Here is a 17796-nt window from a genome sequence, read left to right as displayed (position 1 = left end):
AGCTTTGCAGTTGCAGTTTAGACTTATGTGCACATCACGCTTTGTACCGTTCACTCATCGGATGATGGCGTTTGATACTTTGACTGAGTGAGTGATGCAGATCTCAACGCAGCATGTTGTACACTTTTGAGTAGAAGGCTGGGGCATGTGTGAGTAGCACCTGCCATGCTGTCTGCTCACTGGTTCCCTCATTTTCTGTCCCTACTAGCAGTGTATAAGGGTTCCAGTTTTTCCACATCCTTGCTAAAATATACTTTGTTTCATAATCATCCTGTTGCTTGTGAATTTACCTCATTTCTTTGTTTTAATTTCCTTTTTCTTATTTTGTTGATGCTCATTGGCTATATAAATATTCATTCTTTAGTAGAATTGGCATTTAATTGTTATGTAATCAAATCCATGGTTTACAGGTTCATATAGTCTTTTCACTTTTCCCTGTGATAGAAAAAATGTCCTAATTTCAATAATCTCCTGTTTGTTTTGCTTTGTTTGTATTGTTTATATCTTATCTAAAAAGCATTACCAAACTCAAGATCATGCAAATATACTTGTTTCTTTATGAGAGTTTTGTTTGTTCATATGTAGAGTAAATCTGTATATCCATATCATATTCAAGAATATTATGCTAATTTTCATAAAGCACTGCTGAGGGGACTTGTTAGGCTTTTAAATATTTTCCTTAGTACCTATTTCAGATATAAAATTAAAACATAAATTTAACACAGTTCCAATTTTTGCTAACTCCTGCAGCTTTCAGTGATGATTTTCTCTTTCAGAATTATAATTTAGACTGGTAACATCTTCTTCCTGTTTTATATGGTTGAGATTGAAGAAGGTTGAGAGGTAATAGCTTACAGTACAGTGAAGGAAAAACTATAACCAGGTTGGCCTGATCTTATTACTCACCGACCCACAAACCACTATGGTGTTTCTCTGGAGAGATAGTTGGAAAAATGGTTAGGAAAGAAGTGTCTGTGCTAACTTACATAGAGCTGTAACCCATGTCATGAAGCTTGAGTCTGTAAGGGGAGGCATAGAAATAGTTTCATTTTGCAGCATTACTACTCATAATATTTTATTATAAATTTTATATGAAATGATAGCCTTATTACTGCCTGTGCTTTTATTGTGACAGATCCATTTGGAGAATGTGATCTTTTTAACACTTGTGTTTTACTTCTTCTAGATGCCCACTCTACACATGGCAGGTCCAACTTTAGAGATGAAAGATCTACTAAAACATATGAACGTTTGCAGAAAAAGTTAAAGGATCGCCAAGGAACCCAGAAAGATAAAATGAGCAGCCCACCACCATCACCTCAGAAATGCCCTTCTCCCATAAGTGAACACAATGGACTCATAAAAGGGCAGAACACCAGTGGTGTGAACACAGGATCTGCAAGAAACAGATCGGGGCGTGGGAGAGGCTGTACACAGGTTGACCAAGAAATAGAAGGTAACTCTGGACATGATTGCTTCTTATATTTTTATTTAAACTGCTAAAATTATTTCTTCACCTTTCAGCCATCTCATCCCAGACCACATAAATATATAGCCTAGCACTTCCCTAACTGTAAGAAATGTTTTATAATCTTAATGATTCCTAGATGGCTGCTTTAGCATTTGGAAATCTCAGTTAAGTAATCTCACATTGTCATAAATGTTACTAGTTGAGAAATTTCCTTTGATAGGAAAACTGACTAACCAAGATGTCATTTCTTCTGTTTCTGATCCTTTGATAAGGCTGTCTTACCTTTTACCAAAACTTTATTTTCCCAGCCTCTTTATATGAGTACATGATAACTAGTTATTAGCTAGTCATTAACCAATCCTCTCTGCATGTTCCATAGTTGGTAATAGTATTCTCCTTCCCTTTGCTTCAGAAGTTTTACTTTTTCTTTTGACCCTTCTCCTAACATAAGACTGTCACCATATAAATTCTGAACGCTACTTTTTATCATGTATTAGACTCTATAGGTAAATATAAGCTACATTAACAGTAGCCTGTCTCCCTGTCTCAAGTGTGAGGTTTGTGCCCAGGTACTTTGACTGTATGCTAAGCCTCTCACTGATGCCTATCTTAATTTCCATAGATTTCCTTGATACTGTTGCCTGTTTTAACTTCTAAAGGTAGACCATACTGTATTTCATCCAATGTGCCCGTGAGGCGCACTAACAAGCCTTCTTACAAATACTAACAGCTGAATTTTCTCAGTCCTTGAATGTACTTGTCTAACATGGTCCTCCTAATGCTTACTGTGTTGAATTATCAAATGATGCAGCTGATTAATGATGCAGCAACTAGGATGTGCCCAGCTTCGGGAGCAATATCAACAGTGTTATGCTCACCTCCATGTTAACATTCATTCTGCACATTTTAATCAATGCTTTAATGGCTTCATGATTTGAATGTTAACATTTACTAAAATGTTCTCCAGTTCTCGAGACTGTCTCAATATCCTTTTCTGCACTAATATTCCAAATGAGTTGGGCTAAAGGGTTTTTTTCCCCCCCTTTGGTTGGTTGATTTTTTTTTCTTTTTTTGGTTTTTTATCTCAGGGGTTGCTATGAATTACAGATTGCATCTATCTGGGTGACCATGGTCAAGTATTTAGTTCACCAATTAAAGCCAGGCGTGGTGGTGCATGTCTGTAGTTCTAGTGCTTGTGTGGCTGAGGCAGGAAAGCTATGACTTCCAGGCCATCTGCGACTGCACTGAGCCAAAGCTGAACAGTGAAAAGGATGATGTGGGAAGGGCGAGCAGACTGCCAGAGGGGAGAGGTGTGTCTCCATTGAGAGAGCACACTCTGTAGGAGAAGCCGTCTACAGGAGAATAGGCATGCGCACATGCACACCACATGAGTGACGGTAACAATTACAATAGAAACGGAAACAGATGGACTGTGAGGGGCTGTGCGCAGATGCCTGTGTGTCACTAAGGAATAAAAACTAGAAGACAACCAGAGGAGAGGAGGAGAACTTTGCATTTAAGTTCTTTTTTTTTTTAATTCTTTTAAAGAAAAAGATGAAGAAACTAAAGCGTTTGAAGCGTTTCTTTCCAACATCGTCAGACCAGTGGTAAGTAGCTCGTGTGTTTTCCCTGCTTGTATAATGTGTTCATGTAGAATTCTGTCATTTTCATTTAGCCTTTGTGTTAACATCACAGAAATGTGAGGCCAGTAGTAGCTCATCGTGGAGTGGGTGTTCTGAAAAGGGGCCCTTCCTCGGGGAAGCAGGATTGAGACAAGGAGGGCATGAGTATTTCCCAGGGCTTTGTAACACCAAGTACAGTAAGTTAGAAAGTACATAAGAAAAGGCTTACAAAAGTCATGTGTATACATTACAAATGGCTTGTGTAAAGGCTGTGTGACAAAAGATTACGTTTCATACAAAGTGAAAATTTCAAACCCATTAAGCGTAGGAAGTTGTTCGCTGACCCCTAAAAGAAACAAGGAAGTGTGCTATAGGAATCATACTTGCTGTTTAAAAATTAAATGAAAATGTTCATTGCAGCATTAATATTCACAAAAGGTGGAACAAGAAATGTATAAATTATGATAGTTTATTTAACAAACTATGAAGAAAGTAGAAATAGACAAAGGTACTTTTGACAAAAATTGATATCGTCATTATAAATCAATAAAATAGTCTTGGAAAAAACTTACTGGGAAATAGTGAAATCATCAAAATATTACAACACTCGCTCTGATTTGTTCTTTTCTTTCTCTGCTTTCTAAGTGCTGTGACTCTGCTCCATTATATATGCAAGATCACCCCTTCATCATTATGTTTAGCTGCTTGGGATTCATACCACTGTGTACAATTCATTTTCATGAGTCTGACCGTCAATACACTCTTTTTAGCCCCAGTCCTCCTTTCTCTCTCTCTCTCTCTCTCTCTCTCTCTCTCTCTCTCTCTCTCTCTCTCTCTCCCCCTCCCTCCCTCCCTCCCTCCCTCCCTCCCTCCCTCCCTCCCTCCCTCCCCCCAATAGCTTGACTTTAATCTCTTACCGTGTATGGCTTGTGTTCCCATGTCCTACTATTCTCTAAGAAATTAACCCACACATTCTTTCAGACGATATTTACTGAGCTATTTCTATATGTTAATAAGAAAGAAATGTGTAGACAGATCTAGTGTGGAAGGTAGAGTAATGTGAAGTAAACATTTAAAGCAATGAGGAAGATGCCACTGGGCTCCCAAAGAGGGAGGCAGCGTGGGACGGGAGGCAGGAGCAAGGACCATTGTCAGCATACCATGGTGACGGAGAGAACATGCGGCCAGAGCTTTTCCAGCCAGGATAAGGCCATCTGACATTGATAAAAATGTTCCTCAGCTTACAAAGCAAGTGCTTTTACCTCTTCACCTCTAGAATGCATGGTATTATAACAAGAAAAACACTTGGGAGTTTTTGCTTATTTTTGCACAAAAACAAATTAAAAGTTGCCATTCTTAACACCTTCTCCATAAAGGTGTTATTTTGATTTTGCCCTATTTATAAAGTATGAATGCATCAGTCCTCATCAAATAGGTTGCTCGTGTCTTTCTTGTTCTGTGAACTCCCTGTTGATGTATTCGAATATTGGAGCTCTCTTTCATTCTAACTTGTTTTCTCTTAAGAATGGACCATGTAGATGGAATAAACATAAAAGAAAACAGTAGCTGACCAGTTAGCTAATGCCAGTCTCTTTTCCGAGTATTTGAGATGCACATGTGTTCCTTAATTCCTATATAATACACTCATGATGCACTGCTTTCCCATTTTACAGATAGAAACTTAAACAGGCAAGTTAAAAGTAATAAAAGCCAGGGTTAGAGTGCAGGCAGGCCCCAGAGCTCTGACTTAGTGCTTCTCAAGGGGTCCACTTAAGGAGAAAGTTAGGGCTCACAGCATGGCCATCATCTTGATAATGTTTACTGTTGGTGTGAGGTGTATCTGCAGGTGATCTCTCCTGGGTTTCTGAGACGGTTTCTTAGATTGCTTTGCTGTGTGGCAGCTTCCCTGTGCAGTAGTGCAAAAGTGTCACCTGTTAGAAGGCTTACAGTTGGTTGTCCATCGTAAGCCTAATGTGACTCCGCTTGGATGTTTTTGCCATGATTATATACAGGTAGTTAAATAAAGAGCAACACTTAATTGCTGTGGTACAGATTAGGAAAGAAATTTCAGTGAGCTTACTGGCAGCATCAAATAAAAAAAAGTAGCCTACAAGTTTCATGTTTACTTCTAGAACATCTGTAGTGTGTTAAGAGGGAAAGCTGTGGGTTCTTCAGAGTGCCTCATCTACTTTAACTACTGTCACTGTGCCATGCCTGTGATGGCAGGGGAAGAACTGTGTGGCAAGCTGAGGGCTTTCAGTAGCATTTGCCCGAGTTGCCTTCTTTCTGTCATTTAAAAGCTCAGTGTGTTCCCAGATAGAACACATACTCTGACATAGCTGTCTGCAACACACAGCTGCTTCAGCCTCCTGAGGATGCTCTGGTGTTAGCAGCAGTGCTTGAGTGTAAGTACTGTGCATAGAGGATGTGCAGAATATGACATGTACAGTCCAGATGCCCATGGTTACTGTGTCAAACCTTTATCACTTGGTGTTGTAAACTCTGTGTAAAACCAGAAAGAAAGACAGACAGACAGACAAAAAGACAGAGAGAGAAAGAAAAGGAAGTGGCCTTACCTAGCAAGATTTGTATTTGGTTGCCATAACAGCTAATGAGCTAATGTTGATATCTGTAGCTAATATTAAGTGTGGCCCCAGAAAGTGAAGTTTTAAAATAATCTGCCTGTTATTATAAAAAGAGGTAGTTTAGTAAAGTGTCTAACACTAAAAAGGGGGAGGGGTAATTTCACACTTTAAGTTTTTTATTTAATGGTTAAGTGATTAATTTTCTGTTTCTGAGCTATAAAGTACAGGGTTGTTTTGGGTAGTTTAGCCTGCTATAGTGTATTGAGATCACATGGCAGCTCATAACCACCTAACTACCTATAACTCCAGTTCCAGGGATCTAACACTGTTTTCTGAACTTTGCAGGCATGCAGAGATGTATATTCAGGCAAAGCACCTATAGACATAAAATTAATCCACTTTTAAAGTAAAATAATTTTTAAAACATTGAGTATTGTGAATCACCAGAACAAAGAGAATGCTATCCAAGTTTTTAATAAGGAAACTAAACCTTGGCAGGGGCATTAGGGAATTTTTCTTCTGAAAGAATGTTTGAGCTGAAATTTCAAGGAAAAGTGGATGCTTGGTTGTTGTAGATGGGGCAGAGGGTGTGGGGCGGTATAGCACACATAGCAGTGTGTAAAAGTCACTGGCTGTGGAACAGTGGGGAGCATAATTGCAGCATACATATGTGCTCACATGAATAGAAAGAAAAGGTGTTCACTGTGGAACTCAGCTGCACAGTGTAGGGAAAGTCAGTGTACATTTTAATTCATAGTGAGCTGTGCTCCCAGAGTCAGGTGGCCTGGAATGTCGCTAAGCCTTTCTGAAGCCATTTTTTCTATAAGATAAAGTAGAAGGGTGCCATATCCTCCTGTATAGTGAACTGACCATGCTAGCATGGTGTTTTCTTTTGGGGGGGGGGATCTTTGCTAGAATACTGAGTTTAAAAACGTACCATCTTGATGGCCTTTCCTTCAGTCTCTGCTTCAAACTTTGCCTCCATATCCCCTCCTGTGAATATTTTTGTTTCCCCTTCTAAGAAGGGGAAAATCTGCACTTTGGTCATCCTTCTTCTTGAGCTACATGTGGTCTGTGGATTGTATCTTGGGTAATCTGAGCTTTTGGGCTAATGTCCACTTATCAGTGAGTGCATACCATGTGTGTTTTTCTGTGATTGGGTTACCGCACCAGGATGATATTTTCTACTTCCATCCATTTGCCTATGAGTTTCATGAAGTCGTTGTTTTTGATAGCTGAGTAGAACTTCGGAGTGTAAATGTACCACATTTTCTGTATCCATTCCTCTATTGAGGGGCATCTGAGTTCTTTCCAGCTTCTGGCTATTATAAATAAGACTGCTATGAACACAGAGGAGCATGTGTCCTTGTTATATGTTGGAGCATCTTATTGGATATATGCTCAAAAGTGGCATAGCTAGGTCCTCAGGTAGTGCTATGCCCAATTTTCTGAGGAACCTCCAGACTGATTTCCAGGTTGTTGTACCAACTTGCAATCCCACCAACAATGGAGGAGTATTCCTTTTTCTCCACATCCTCGACAGACTGCCCCACCTGGGGATCCAGCTCATATATATACATACAGCCACGAAACCCAGACAGTGCATGCTGACAGGAGACTGATATAGTTGTGTCTTGGGAGGCTCTGCCAGTGCATGATAAATACAGAGGCAGACGCTTGCAGCCAACCACTGAACTAAGAAAGGGGTCCCCGTTGGAGGAGTTAGAGAAAGGATTGAAGGAGCTGAAGGGATTTGCAACCCCATAAGAACAACAATACCTACCAACCACAGCTCCCAGGGAGTAAACCACCATCGAAAGAGTACACATGAACAGACCCATGTCTCCAGCTGCATATGCAGCAGAGGATAGCCTTGTTGGGCATCAATTGGAAGAGAAGCCCGTAGTCCTGCCAAGGCTGGACCCTTCCCCTACTCCCCCAGGGTAGGGGAATGTCATGGCAGGGAGGCAGGAAGGGGTGAGTAGATGGGTAAGGGAGCGCCCTCGTAGAAGAAGGTGGAGGGGGAATGGTATAGTAGGTTTAAGGACTGGAAACTGGGAAAGGGGATAACACCTAACATCTATTTCAGTCATGCCTGGAACTAAACATTGCTGTTTCCTCATTATTGTCTGTCTTCAGAACCATTCTCCATTCTCTGTGTTTATGAATTCTAGAACTGTCTGTCTTCAGATTTAATAGACAAAGCTCTCAAATTCCTTTCTCACTTTGTGTGTTATTTTTTTGCTTTCTGAGAAAGAGTCTTCCTATGTGATCCAAGCTGTCTTCAAGCTTGTAGCCCTCCTGCCCTAGGCTTCTGCTTCCTAGGATTGCTAGTGAACCACAGGCTAGCTCCTTTCTTCTTTTTTTTTCTTTTTTTTTTTCGGGGCTGGGGACCAACCCAGGGCTAGGCAAGCGCTCTACCGCTGAGCTAAATCCCCTACCCCAGCTCCTTTCTTCTTAATCACACATACATCTGACTGTTGAGTGTGGCAAGTTTTTTTTACTTTAGCATTTTTTTTGAAATCCAAAAATATTGTAGTTTTTACTTCTACAGTCTTTGTTACAGTCCATGGCATTCAGAATTTCTTTCAAGGTTAGCTTCCTGATAAGTTTTACTATATTAGCAACTAGCAGACAAAACAGCCTGTCTGCAACTAGCAGACAAAACAGCCTGCCTGACAAGTTCAAATTTAGCATAACAATCCAGCTACTTGTTCTGGCTTTTTCATTGTCTTGCCTGCACCTCTTGACCATTATCCATTTTTATACCAGTTCTTACACACTTGTGTCACTTTAGCTGCTACTGAGAGTAGGATTCAGCTCTGGGGTACTCAGACTACTCACTGCTTGAGTGTCCATGAGTCACTTAACCCCTCTAAATGTTCTTCCTGTAAAAAGAGGTGTGCATGTTGTGCCTCCTTTAGAGAGCAGTGATAAGCAAATGAGATGGACATGAAAGCATATTGTATTTCTAAAGTAGCATACAAGAGGAAGCAATTCCATCTGGTTTCTAAATCAACTGCACAGACATCCTAAAGAATACTCAAATGGGATGCTTTGCCAGCAACACTTAAAACATAGTTTATCTTAAAGTTTATAAAACTTTTTCCTTTTTTTCTAAAATGAAAAAGAAATAGAATAATTGACCCTTTGTGCTTTTCATACACCATTAGTGGACATTTATTACCTGGGTTTCCATAGGCTGCAGTGTCAGGGTCACCTCTCATTACTACTTTACCTTCAGTTCTCCCCCACCAGTCAGCATCACTGAATTTCTGAGGCCTGTACTTCCCTGCCCTATCCCTGATACACACATCATTCTTCACACCTGGCTCTTAGAGTCCTTGTATATAGATCTACTTTTGTTTCTCTTATATAACTTTTTTACTGTCTACCTGGCTCCAATAACACAAACAGCCTTCTAAACCATTGTTTTACTACATTCTTTCTTGTTGATTGCCGTGCTGGAGTTGACATTTCTGGTCACTTAGTCTTTGACACTACCTTTGTCTTTCAGGATATAGCTGCCTACCTAGCTCCTGTAATCCTTTCAAAGGTTCCCCCACCACCACTACCACATCTGGTTCATATGAGAATGAAATTGCCAGGTTTTCCTTAAAAGTTAGCTTTCTGTATAAACTTAGGAGATAAATCATTCTCAAATTAATCACCTACTCTTCTAGTCTTAGGAGATCTAGATTAGATTTCCTAATCCTTCAGGGTATATTGAAAGAGTAGGCATGGTAGTGTGATAGCATGGGGCATGCCTGCAGTCCCAGTACCTGGGAGGCCTGGGCAGGGAGGGTCTTCAGTTCCAGACCACCTGGGCCATGTATAACAAGACTTTGTTTCATAATACAAAAACGAGAAATTTCTTTTTGAAGTAAATTTCTCAGGAAGTTTTCCATTGCTCATTCTAAGTAAGCATTCCTTGTGTGGCTTAATTAACATGGATATATATGTAAGAATAAGAGTCTAGCTTTTTGGAACTGAACCGATCCCACAGCTCCCTGCACCCAAATCCCAGCACAGGGGGTTGGGGGTGGGGGGTGGGGCAAAGAGCTGAACTACCAGAAGTGCAGACAATCCTGAGAGCTTAGTGGACACTGCCACTTCTGCCCACATTCCTGGCCCAAGAAGAAACTTCATAGTACCTCTGGATACAGGAATATAGGAGCAGTCAGTGGCAGGAACCTTTTGGTTTCTTCCTGTGCCTGGAACTGAACTGAACCAGTCCCACCTGCACCCAAATCCTTTGGGGAAGAGAGCTGGACCCTCAGAAATACAGACACTCTGAGAACTCAGAGGAGACAACTATTTTCTGCCCACATTCCTGACCCAAGAGGAAATCGACTAGTGCCATTTGTGCCCTCTGGACACAGGGACCTAGGAACAATCAGGGACAGGACCATTTGGGTTTCTGCCTGCTGTGAGAGCTGAAAGCCAGTCATCAGGAGCGCCTACACACCTAAAAGCAGAGAATCCGGCTGAAAGAAAACAGGTCTACAAGAGTGCTGACACACAGGCCTGCCTACAGGAGGGTCAAGCCATTGTCAGAGACAGCAAGACAAACTAACACCAGAGACAACCTGATGGCTAGAGGCAAGCTCAGGAACCTAAGCAACAGAAACCAAGACTACTTAGCATCCTCAGAGCCCAGTTCTCCCACCAGAGCAAATACTGGATATCCCAAACACACCAGGAAAGCAAGATTTGGATTTAAAAAATCACATTTTATGATAATGATGATGGAAGACTTTTAAGAAGGACATAAATAACTCCCTTAAAGAAATACAGGACAACACGAGTAAACAAATAAGCCCTTAAAGAGGAAAAACGACAATCCCTTAAAGAATTATAGGAAAACAACCAAACAGGAGAAGGAATTAAACAAAACTGTCCAGGATTTAAAAATGGAAATAGAAACAAGAAAGCACAAAGGGAGAAAACCCTGGAGATAGAAAACCTAGGGAAGAGATCAGGAGTCATAGATGCAAGCATCAACAACAGAATAAAAGAGATGGAAGAGCAGAAGATACCGTAGAAAACATCGACACAACTGTCAAAGTAATGTAATGTAAAACCCAAAAGACTCCTAGCCCAAAACATCCAGGAAATCCAGGACACAATGAGAAGATCAAACCTAAGGATAATAGGTATAGAAGAGAGTGAAGACTCCCAACTTAAAGGGCCAGTAAATATCTTCAACAAAATTGTAGAAGAAACCTTCCCTAACCTAAAGAAAGAGATGCCCATAAACATACAAAAAGCATACAGAACTCCAAGTAGATTGGACCACAAAAGAAATTCCTCCCATCACATAATAGTTAAAACACCAAATGCACAAAAAAAAAAAAAAAAGAAAGAAAGAAAGAAAAGAAAGGAAGGAAGGAAGGAAGAATATTAAAAGCAGTAAGGGAAAAAGGTCAAGTAACATATAAAGGCAGACCTATCAGAGACCTATCAGAATTACACCAGACTTCTCACCAGAGACTATGAAAGCCAGAAGATCCTGGGCAGATGTCATACAGACCCTAAGAGAACACAAATGCCAGCCCAGGCTACGATATCCAGCAAAACTCTCAATTAACATAGATGGAGAAACCAAGATATTCCATGACAAAACCAAATTTACACAGTATCTTTCCACAAATCCAGCCCTACAAAGATTAATAGATGGAAAACTCCAACATAAGGAGGGAAACTACACCGTAGGAAAAGCAGGAACGTAATCTTCTTGCAACAAAACCAAAAGAAGAGAGAAACAAATATAAGTCTACCAATAACAGCAAAAAATAACAGGAAATTGTAATCACTATTCCTTAATATCTAACATCAATTCCCTAATAAAAAGACATAAACTAACAGACTGGATACTTAAAAGAGGACCCAGCATTTTGTTGCATTCAGGAAACACACATCAGTGGTAAAGATAGACACTAAATCAAAGTAAAAGGCTGGAAAACAATTTTCCAAGCAAATGATCCCAAGAAGCAAGGTGGGGTACCCATTTTAATATTGAATAAAACCGACTTTCAACCTAAAGTTATCAAAAAAGATAAGAAAGGGCAATAAATATTCATTTTAAAAAGTCCACCAAAATGAACTCTGAGTCCTGAATATCTGTGCTCCAAATGCAAGGGCACCTACATTCATAAAAGAATCCTTACTACAGTTCAAAGCACACATTGCACCTCACACAGTAATAGTGAGAGATTTCATCACCTCACACTCATCAATGGACAGATTCTGGAAATAGAAACTAAATAGAGACACAGAGAAACTAACATAAGTTATGAACCAAATGGATTTAACAGATATATATAGAACATTTCATCCTAAAACAAAACAATATTCCTTCTCAGGACCTCATGGTACCTTCTCTAAAATTGACCATATAATCTATATAGTCAGTCACAAAACAGGCCTCAACAGATACAAGATAGAAATAATCCCATGCATCATATCAGATCACCACAGACTAAGGCTGGTCTTCAATAACAATAAAAACGACAGAAAGTCCAAATACACATGGAAGTTGAACAACGCGTTAGTCAATGATAACTTGGTCAAGAAAGAAATGAAGAAATTAAAGACTTCTTGTAATTTAATGAAAATGAAGGCACAACATGCCCAAACTTATAGGACACAATGAAAGCAGTGCTAAGAGAAAAACTCATAGCTCTGAGTGCCTCTAAAAAGAAACACGAGAGTTCATACATTAGCAGCTTGACAGCATACCTAAAAGCTCTAAACCAGAGAGGAAAATACACCCAAGAGGAGTAGAAGGCAGGAAATAATCAAACTCAGGGCTGAAATCAAGTAGAAACAAAAAGGACTATACAAAGAATCAACAAAACCAGGAGCTGGTTGTTTCAGAAAATCAACAAGATAGATAAACCCTTAACCAGACTAACCAGAGGTCACAGAGAGTGTATCCAAATTAACAAAATCAGAAATGAAAAGGGAGACATAACAGAAGAATCTGAGTAAATTAAAAAAAAAATCATGTCCTACTTCAAAAGCCTATGTTCAACAAAACTTGAAAATCTGCAGGAAATGGACAATTTTCTAGACAAATACGAGGTACCAAAGTTAAATCAGGATCAGATAAACCTTCTAAATAACCCCGTAACTACTAAAGAAATAGAAGCAATCATTAAAAGTCTCCCAACCCAAAAGAGCCCAGGACCAGATGGGTTTAGTGTAGAATTCTATCAGACCTTTATAGAAGACTTCATACCAATACTATCCAAACTATTCCACAAAATTGAAACAGACGGAGTGCTTCCGAATTCCTTCTATGATGCCACAGTTACACTTAGACCTAAACCACCCAAAGACCCAACAAAGAAAGAGAACTTCAGACCAATTTCCCTTATGAATGTTGACACAAAAATACTGAATAAAATTCTCGCAAACCGAATCCAGAACACATCAAAACAATCATCCATCATGATCAAGAAGGCTTCATCCCAGAAATCCATCAACATAATCCACTATATAAACAAAACAAAACAAAACAAAAAAAAAGCACATGATTATTTTATTAGATGCTGAGAAAGATGCTGACAAAATCCCACTAAAATCAGGGACTAGACAAGGCTGCCCGCCCCCTCCCTACTTATTCAATATAGTACTCGAAGTCCTATCGCAATCAGATAACAAAAGGAGATCAAAGGGATACAAATTGGAAAAGAAGTCAAAATATCACTATTTGCAGATGATATAATATGATACTTAAGTGACCCTAAAAGTTCCACCAGAGAACTACTAAACGTGATAAAAACTTCAGCAAAGTAACTAGGTATAAAATTGACTCAAATAAATCAGTAGCCTTCCTCTACTCAAAGGATAAACAGGCTGAGAAAGAAATTAGGGAAATGACACCCCTCACAAAAGACACAAATAATATAAAATACCTCAGTGTGACTCTAACCAAGCAAGTGAAAAATCTGTATGACAAGAACTTCAAGTTTCTAAAGAAAGAAGTTGAAGATCTCAGAAGATGGACAGACTTTCCATGCTCATGGATTGGTAGGATTAATATAGTAAAAATGGCCATTTTGCCAAAAACAATCCCAATCAAAATTCCAACTCAATTCTTCATAGAGTTAGAAAGAGCAATTTGCCAATTCATTTGGAATAACAAACCCAGGATAGCTAAAAGTGTCCTCAAGCAATGAAAGAATATCTTGGGGAAATCACCATCCCTGACCTCCACAAGTATTACAGAGCAATAGTAATAAAAACTGTATGGTATTACAGAGATAGGCAGGTAGGTCAGTGGAATAGAATTGAAGACCCAGAAATGAACCCACACACCTATGGTCATTTGATCTTTGACAAAGGAGCTAAAACTATCCAGTGGAAAAAAAGAGCATTTTCAACAAATGGTGCTAGATCAACTGGAGGTCAGAATGAAGAATGCAAGTTGATCCATTCTTATCACCCTGTACAAACCTCAAATCCAAGTGGATCAAGGACCACTCAAACTCCTAGAAGAAAAAGTGGGGAAGAGTCTCGATCACATGGGCACTGGGGAAATGTTCCTGAAGAAACACCAGTGGATTATGTTCTAAGATCCAGAATCAACAAATGGGACCTCATAAAACTACAAAGCTTCTGTAAGGCAAAGGACACTGTGGTTAGGACAAAACGGCAACCAACAGATTTGGAAAAGATCTTTACCAATCCTACATCTGATAGAGGGCTTCTCTCAAAACTATACAAAGAACTCAAGAAGTTTGACCCCAGAGAGCCAAATAATCCTATTAAAAAATGGGTTACAGAGCTAAACAAAGAATTCTCAGCTGAGGAATATAGAATAGCTGAGAAGTACCTAAAGAAATGCTCAACATCCTTAGTCATCAGAGAAATGTAAATCAAAACAACCCTGAGATTCCACCTCACACCAGTCAGAATTGCTAAGATCAAAAACTCAGGTCACAGCAGATGCTGGGGAGGATGTGGAGAAAGAGGAACACTCCTCCATTGTTGTTGGGATTGCAAATTGGTACAACCACTCTGGAAATCATTCTGGAGTATTGGACAGTACTGGACATAGCAATACCTGAGAACCCATCTATACCTCTTCTGGGCATATACCCAAAAGATCCTCCAACATACAGCAAGGACACATGCTCCACTATGTTCATAGCAGCCTTATTTTTAATAACCCGAAGTTAGAAAGATCCCAGATGCCCTTCAACAGAGACATGGATACAGAAAATGTGGTACATCTACACAAAGGAGTACTACTCAACTTTGAAAAACGATGACTTCATGAAATTCATAGGCAAATGGGTGGAAGTAGAAAATAACCTCCTGAGTGAGGTACCCCAATCACAGAAAAACACACATGGTGTGAACTCACTGATAAGTGGATATTATCCCCAAAGTTCGAATTACCTTAGATAAAATCCACAGACCACATAAAGCTCAAAAAAAAGAGTACGACCAGAGTACGGATGCTTCATTCCATAAAAGGGCAAACAAAAACATTCATAGGAGGGAATATAGAGACAAAGTTTGGAGCAGAGTCTAAAGAATCGGACATTCAGAGCCTGCCCCACATGGCTATACAGCCACCAAAACTAGGTAAGATTGATTTACGCTAAGAAGTGCATGCTGACAGAAACCGGATATAGATGTCTCCTTAGAGACACAGCCAGAACATGTCAAATATAGAGGTGAAATCTAGCAGCAAACCATTGCACTGAGAACAGGATCCCTTTTGGAGGAATTAGAGAAAGGATTCAAAGATCTGAAGGAGCTTGCAACCCCATAAGAATAACAGTGCTAACCAACCAGAGTTTCCATCCAAAGACTATACATGGATTGACCCCATGGCTCCAGCTGCATATATAGCAGAGGATGGCCATGTTGGACACCAATGGAAGGCGAAGCCCTTGGTCCTGCCAAGGCTAGACTTCCCAGTGTAGAGGAATGTCTGGGGGAGGTGGGAGTGACATGAATGGGGAGAGGAACACCTGTATAGAAAAAAGGGGAGGGGGGTGGGATAGGGGGCTCATCTCTGGGAAACTGGCAAAGGGAATAATATTTGAAATGTAAATAAAAAACCGAATAAAAGAAAAAAAGAGTCTAGCTTTTTAATAGAAGTAGAGAGGAAGCATTTTTCTATAACAAAAGGGCTGCAAATGGTGAAACTTATTGTTTACCCTAAATTTCTCTTCACTATTCGCTGAGCTGAACACAGTCCTGGAAAAGTCTGTATAGTTGATAGAATCAGAGCTTGGCTTCTCCTTTAGATAGTGTTTAGGTAACAGTATTTCCCAGTGTTCATTTCTTAGTTTTGATGAGAAGTGCATGTCTATATAACATCTTCAGCTTAGGGGAAGAAGCAGGAAAGAATCCTAGGTACTGTCTTCTCAACCTTCTGGAAATGCATTTTATTCCAAGTTAAAAGAAAACTCCATAGGTGCTGTTAATTTAGTATTTGTGAAGCAAGTTTGCTTCACATGATTCCTGACTTAATGCTTTCCCCACTGCCTGTTTCCTACTGCCTGTCTTTGTGAAATGCAGTAATCAGCCACAGGCCTGTAGATGGATTTCATAAGGTAGATGCCAGGTAATGCAGTTCTATAACCACCTTCTGAGTCCTGTTGACATTGTCATTCTGTGAGGTCAGGTTCCCTAATGGAATGTGCATGAGGCTATACATGCAAGTTACAGTAATAGTTGTTTATGCGTAAACAAAAGCAAAAGCCTGTCCCATCTACCAGCCAATAGCCAAGTAGACATTGTTTAATGTAAAGTCATTTTAAATCCATTGAAGAATTTATGAAAGCATTGTAAGAAAACTTTTGTGTTCTCCTGACTTAACAAAAAGCAGAAAATATGTAATTTATTCAGGTTTGGAGAACTTTCAAAGAGAAAGTTACACTCACTATTGAACTTGTTTGTCCTGTAATGTGATTTAATTTTACATTTGGAAACAATAATTAATATGTATAAGGGGCTGGAGAAATGGCTCAGCAGTTAAGAGCCCTGACTGCTCTTCCAGAGGTCCCAAGTTCAATTCCCAGTAACCACATGGTGGCTCACAACCATCTGTAATGGATCTGATGCCCTCTTCTGGTGTTACTGAAAGAGTGACAGTGTACTCATTAAATGAACAAACAAACAAACAAACAAACAGTGTGTATAGTTGTGTGTGTGTGTGTGTGTGTGTGTGTGTGTGTGTGTGTTTTACATTGTATTTATCCCGTGTGTTCCTAAGTTTGCATTCCATGATACTCAAGTGAAAGTTAGAGGACACTGTGAAGTCAGTCTTCTTCCACCTTATGTAGGTTCTGGTCACAAACTTGAGTCACAAAGCTTATATCGCAAGTGCCTTCACCCTCAGAGCCATTTCTATGCTTTCTATATTTTTAAATTATGTCTAATTCCTATACCACTTTTTAAATTAGGCTCTTGCTATAAGAAAAACATATATCAGAATTATTCCAATAAGAGCATATATGTATAAAACAATTAAAACTTCTTGTCTTTTTCCTCTTACAATTTGTCTTCTACACATCAACAAAAAACAAACCCCAAAAGGCAGCAGTAAGTTTGCTTGTACAGTACATTTCTGGCATCTTTGAGCGCTTACTGTTTAACAAACCACTATAAACTACTGAGTTCTTCTTTTTTCCATACCCTTAGATATCACCAGTACAATAATGAAACTTTTATTATTCTTCTCTCCTTCTTTTTAAATACATGAGTAGGAATGTTTTTAAGAGGCAGCACCATTACTAGATGCTGGCATCTGTGTTTCCAGCTTTTTGCCATCAGTCATGTTGCCATGAACAACTTGAAGTGCATGTACTTGTGCACTTTTGCAATTTGTAGGATAGTGTCCTAAGAAGAGAAAATACTGAAGTGAAATTCTTAAATCTGAGAGTAAATACAACCTAGCATGGAAGTGTACGGTTTATAACCCAGGATTGAGGAGCTGAGGTTAGAGGAACTCAGGTTCTGCTTTAGCCTATATTGTGAGACCTGAGGCGGGCGGGCGGGCGGGCGGGCATGTGTGTGGACAGACTACGTGTTTCCTAAATAGCTCTGAGAGAGAGGGATAAGGGAAGGGAGGGAAGCACTACTTGTTCCC

General features: G+C 39.6%; 1 protein-coding gene across 14 annotated transcripts in view; it reads left to right on the top strand.

Moving 5' to 3' along the window:
* Window positions 1-17796, top strand: part of Fndc3a (fibronectin type III domain containing 3a) — a 180430-nt gene that overhangs the window by 125518 nt on the left and 37116 nt on the right. For all 14 annotated transcript variants that reach the window (XM_087585799.1, XM_087585807.1, XM_087585796.1 and 11 more), the window contains 2 exon segments: window positions 1187-1456; window positions 3020-3078. In XM_087585799.1, the coding sequence (XP_087441925.1) occupies window positions 1187-1456; window positions 3020-3078 (329 nt within the window).

The sequence above is a fragment of the Rattus norvegicus genome, chromosome 15, assembly GCF_021556685.1.
Source record: "Rattus norvegicus strain SHRSP/BbbUtx chromosome 15, alternate assembly SHRSP_T2T, whole genome shotgun sequence".
Classification (NCBI taxonomy): Eukaryota; Metazoa; Chordata; class Mammalia; order Rodentia; family Muridae; genus Rattus; species Rattus norvegicus.
This window is presented reverse-complemented; position numbering and strand designations above follow the sequence as displayed.